The 5344-nt window shown below is 59.4% G+C and overlaps 2 protein-coding genes across 2 annotated transcripts in view; one reads left to right on the forward strand and one right to left on the reverse strand.

Annotated features, from left to right (window-relative positions):
• DICSQDRAFT_52356 (PAL-domain-containing protein) overlaps positions 1-2200 on the reverse strand; it is a gene marked incomplete at both ends in the record, with an annotated part of 3178 nt that extends 978 nt beyond the window's left edge. Inside the window, 3 exons of the mRNA XM_007362499.1 lie at positions 490-572; positions 1265-1886; positions 1942-2200. Coding sequence (XP_007362561.1) covers positions 490-572; positions 1265-1886; positions 1942-2200 — 964 coding nt within the window. The remainder of the gene's footprint in view (positions 1-489; positions 573-1264; positions 1887-1941) is intronic.
• A 1570-nt stretch (positions 2201-3770) lies between these two features.
• Positions 3771-5323, forward strand: DICSQDRAFT_166922 (uncharacterized protein; the record flags this gene model as incomplete). The annotated part of the gene is made up of 4 exons (XM_007362500.1): positions 3771-4113; positions 4196-4269; positions 4355-4629; positions 4691-5323. Coding segments are annotated over 4 exons (1325 nt in total), but the record flags the coding sequence as incomplete, so codon positions are not given.
• Between the last annotated feature and the right edge of the window lie 21 nt (positions 5324-5344).

The following is a 5344-nucleotide window of genomic DNA, read 5'->3' on the forward strand; positions in this document are numbered from 1 at the left end:
TTGTCTTTGGTTGCTAAGCAGCCCTTCTAGTATATAACGGACCCCCTTAGGCACTCCCTAGTCCCCATCTCGACCTCTTGGTCATTGGGACTAGGTGAGTGACCATAGCGTTGTATCTCCCTCCGATTGCTAATGTATAACTTGGTCATTGGGACTAGTCTGTCGCTGGTTGCGTGAAGACTAGCTTTCGTCGGTCTTGTGCCTTCGTGCCGACCGCCGCTCTGCCCCGTCGAGTTTTCTGATACGTTTATCCCTCTTACCCTCTCTTCTCCCCTTTCGGCTCCTCGCCGCTCGCCTACGGGGTCGTCGCCGAACGTCGACCCGAGTCCACGCGCCTAGTCGCCGCGACAACGGTTGTGTATGTGCAATAGGCAACGGTAGCCTAGCGCTCCTACTACGCCGACGCTGTCCCAGGTGCACGGAGCGTGTCTTTGTTCCACCTGATCGTAAAAAAACCTGTAATGAGTGCCGAGAATAGAAGCAAGCTACTTTGTAATATGACAGACGATGTTCCAGGTGCAAACCGAGGATTTAAACCGGGATAAGCTGACACTGGAATGCTGTCATTCCGGCTCTGAGTTTCATGGTCGCTACCGAGAGAATACAAACCGTCAAGCGCGAGGGCAGAGGAATGCATATACAGACTATCAAGGTATTTGACTGTCTTCGATTGCCTCAGGTCCAGAGTCAAGGGAATACGCTGCGAGTTTCGGCCCTCAGCACGTGCATGAGCCCACTTGGACGAGTTGTCAAGGTTATGTGATCTGGAAAGAAGATGCATTGGAATCTACAGTCTAGGTCTACTGGTATTGGTACAGGTACAACATGCTACGGCATTACAAGACATGTCAACTATGCAAGAAACTAGTACAGCCCTCTATCTGATCCCTGAGCCCCTCAAGCGAACAAGCCAACGACGACGTCCTGCATCTTTCCGTCCCGAATCGCCTCGTGGATGAGCGAAATGTCCTGGCCAATGGTCTGGTCTTCCACCCCAGGGCCCTCCTTGAAGTCGTGCGCGTTCTCCGCGCCGTGCATGCGGATGCCGAGCGTCGTGCGGATGAACTCGTACACCCCGCGCGACTTGCCTAGGTACGCCGCAGCGGGCGCCCAACCCTTCACGCCGCTCAGGTACTCCTTCCACAGGCGCACGAGCGAGGCGGTCAGGCGCTCCGCGAGCTGCGCGCGGAAAGAGACAATCCCTCAAAGCGCGTGGGACCCGTCCTATTGCGCGAAGAAGTCGTCGAGGGGCGTCGTGGTCGACGCCGCGATGGCGCGCATGCGGGCGGCGGCGTCCATGGTGCTCGTCAACTCGAGCGAGTGGCGGCTCTGGCGGGAGATCACGCCGAAGATGGAGTCAAAGTCGACGTCCGACAGGTGCTGGCCGAAGGAGACCTGGAGCTGCTTGCGGAGGATGTTGTCGACCTCGAGCTGGAACTCGTGCTGCAGCGCGATGAGGTCGAGCACCTGGCAGAGGGCGTAGAGGTAGCTCGACACGAGGAGCGAGAGGACCTCGAGGGAGTTGAGCGTCGCCCGGGCAGAGATGAGCGCAAGAGAGCTGACTGCTGGGTTATGCATCTCCGCCGACTGGACGTGCGTCGAGACGGGGTTGGCGAGGTACCCAAGCTCGCCAACGTATGCCGCGGCGTGGATGTCGATGCCCTTAGCGAAGTAGTTGTGAGAGGGATCCGTCGCAGCGAGGTTCGGCAGCAGGCCACGGTTCATCGCCGGGTTGATGAGCTCGGTGCACTGCGCGAAGAGCAGCTTGCCGATGTGGTGCAGGGCGAGCCGCGTCTTCTCCATTGCATTGGTGACCGACATGGCCTGGAAGTTTCCACCATGGTGGACTTCCCCGGTCTCGCCGTCAATGAGCGGACTGTCGGTGGCTGAAACGGAGGTAAGTCCATCACAGCGCTGGGTCAATGAGACATGTCTACATACTGGAGTTGCACTCGATCGTGTCCGCAGCGAACGCAGACAGAATGTCCTCCACTTGGGGATCCAAATTGGATGCGAGCGCGAGGCACGTCGGAACGTTCTCCGGCTGCTCTATGAAAAGATAGTGCGGGATCGGCGAATCCGGCGACGGCGAGGAGGTTAGCAGGACGTTCGATGCTCGCCTGATCGGCAGTCTGAACGCAACATGGATCGAGGTGGGTTCGAAGAGCGAAGTGAGTCGACATATGAACGTGTGGAACATGCAATAGTACACACCTGCATGACGACCTTGTTCCGACGATGAAGGACAGGGCGCGAATGCATGTAGGAGGAAGGAGCACTCGAGGCTCGCGATCCCACTCAAGGACTTCTACAAGAACCCACCACTTCCAGCCAGGCTCCTCATGCGGATGCGCCGGAGGCGGCGACGATCACCTCCGACCGCTCGAGCTTTGTGCAGGGCCCAGAGGATGCTCAAAATGGTCCATCATCGCTGAGCGAGGACGCGCGTGTGGAGGGCGAGACGCAGATGTTACTGGAACGCGCATGGGGCGGAAGGGTGACTCGTATGGGTGCCGAGGGTGGTGGAGAGCCTCTGGAGGGCCCTGTGACTGGGGCGCTGGATGGTGCAAGAGGTCACCAGCTGGTCCGGGAGGTGGGGAAAGAGCTCGAGTGCTCCGGCATGGGCGGCCTATCTACGTCCATGGCGCCAGAGGAGCGTATAACGGCGCATGCCGCGGTTTGTCGAGGACAACGGAAGGTGGGAGACCACCGCGGAAGGGACCTGGAGAGTTCTTGCTCTGGAGTTGAGGAGGGACGGGCAGAGGGAGGTAAGTCGGTCCACTCCGAGCATCAGGAGTTAAGGGCTGCGTGCTGCCTTGCATCTTGAGCGGAGAACCTCTTAGGCCAGCGGGTTTGCACATGCTGTTAGGTGCGCGTCTTGGGGGCTGGGAGCAGCAGGGCGCGTTTGGCCAGTCGCCTGAGCGTTCTTGAGGAGAGCGAGACGCTAAGTGACAGCGGTGTTGGTGGAGTCGAGGTAGGGAGACAGATGTCGAGCGCGAGAAAAGATGAGGAAATCGAGACGAGAAACGGAGACAGGACAAGATGCCTATGGGGCAACCGCGACAGACAGCGAGCTCGCACGGGCTATGGATGAAGCAGCAAGAGATGCGAGCCAAGTGCGGAGGTTAGTAGACGCTTGACCAGCCTGCCAGCGCAGGCGCGTCAAGCGTCTAATCTTCGCACTCTGCCACGTGTCCCTCTGCGCAGGCCTTCCGTCTCCGTCTCTCGCTCTAGCTACCACCGCTTTCAAATCCCCTGGACCACTGGATACCGCAGGAATGAGGAAGCTGAGACCGCGGCGGGAGGAGAGGCAGGGACGAGACAACAACGGGGCAAGCACGACAGGTGAGTATCTCATCCGCATCCACCCGCTCCATTCCCCTCTAACTTCCACCTCCTCGTTCTGAATCATGATGTGCTGTGTCTGCACGACGCCTGGCTAGCCCTTGTGGACGGTTTGGATGCGGCGCAGCCTTCTCTCCCGCCGGCCTTCTTGCCAAGGTCCCATCCGCCACGGTGAACCTGCATGTCCTCTGAATTCGCGGCATGGAACCTCACTTCCAGTCTCATCCGGCCATCTACGAGTCTGTCACGAAGCTCGATAGATTTAAGGTGCTCTCGCTGCGCTACATCGGCAACGCCTGCCTCAAGGCCATCCCGGCTGGTCGCTCTCTCGTCTCTCTCTCTTCCGCCGCTTGTTTCGACACCCCAATAGCCTCTTTCAAGCATCCAGTCAATACTCACGTGTCCGCGCCTCTTCGCCTACCAACATGTTCACCTTCCGCCCCCAGCCGAACGAGTCGGAGGACAACGGTGGCCGGCCCTTCATTCGCACCTCGCCCTCCCTCTCCGAACTCTCTGTGCAAGCCATCCCTTGGCCTAGCAACCTTGTCGACCTGTCCCAGCTGCCCCAGGACACACTCGCGTCTCCCCCTCGCGGTGCCGCCAAGACCTTATTCATGGCCGACGCTGCCCACCCCGTTCCATTCCACAAGGCGTGGTCGTCCCCGGGCAAGGCGACCGATAGTCCTACAGGGCGTCCAATCACGCCTTTGTACATCTCCAGCCCATCCTCCACGTTCGAGACTCGCAAGAGTAGCCATGACGCAAATTGTCCGCGCCCGAGCTAGAGGCGTATCAGGAACCCTACCACGCTCAACGTAATGGTATGCGTGTTCTGCTCTATTGTATGCAGTCATGACATTCAAACCGGCCCTCTCATTGGGATGCTATCAGGTTGCTGGCGCGCAAGGTGTTGGCAAGACTTCGGTGGAGCGCTTTCTTTGTGGTCCCCCGAAGGGACGGAGACCATACAGTCTGCCTGCGTAGAGATCTGCGAGAGCAAGTACGACAGGCGCTGCTGTCCATCATCGACACGCCCGGTCTCGACTTCCGGGAGGGACACGAGCTCAAATTGGAACGCCAGGTTTCAACGATAGTGAAGTACCTGGACTTGCAGTTCGCAGACACGCTGACCAAGGTGCATGGCTATCTCGGCTCCTCAGTGCATCGCGTTGCCTCCCCTCCGTCGCGGTGCGACCGCGCCTTGATGTACCCTCCTGGGAACTGCCATTCCCTCCAGGAGTCAAAGGTCGTCCATCAGAGCAAAGGAGACCAGCACATTCATTTGTCAGTATCAGGTAACCCACTTCCGGCGAGTTTCTCCATGTCCCGCTCACACGTTGTCCAGGTGTATCTATATGATCAACCCTTCGTCCGTCCTGACCGAGGGTGCGCGTCGCGCCCAGTCCTCTTACCCCACCAAAGTGCACTCCGAGGTGACCGTCTCGTACAAGCCGCCCGACCTCTCGTTCATGTCGGACGACACCAACTCGGAGGACGAGGAGAACAAGAACGGACTGACGACGTCCACCGCCGACATCCGCGTCATGTGTCGCATTGCAGTGCACGCGAATGTGCTCCCCGTCATCGCGCGTGCAGATTCGCTCATGGATGCGAAGCTCGCTGCGGTCAAGAAGGTCGTCCGGCGCGACTTGGCCGCGGACCTTGACTTTGGTGTGTTCGGGCCCGTCGTTGCCGACGATGCCGCGAAGAGCCCGGCCGACGAGCGTGCCAACGGGAATTGGAACGGGCATGGGCACACGCACGGCACCAGCCACGGTAGCCAGCGCAGCGCCGACGACGCAGCTCAAGCCCACAGCGATAGCAGCCGGCCTGCTGGCGGTACCCCCGAGCCGAGCCAGGAGAACGAGAAGTCTCAGAAGGAGGACACCAATGATGCGGACCAGCAGCAACAGCAGCAACAACAACAACAACAAGAGAACGACAACGGCGAATGGCCCATCATCAAGCTGCAGCCGATGTGGCTTGCACGGCGGCCCTC

Source organism: Dichomitus squalens (genome assembly GCF_000275845.1).
Source record: "Dichomitus squalens LYAD-421 SS1 unplaced genomic scaffold DICSQscaffold_4, whole genome shotgun sequence".
NCBI lineage: Eukaryota > Fungi > Basidiomycota > Agaricomycetes > Polyporales > Polyporaceae > Dichomitus > Dichomitus squalens.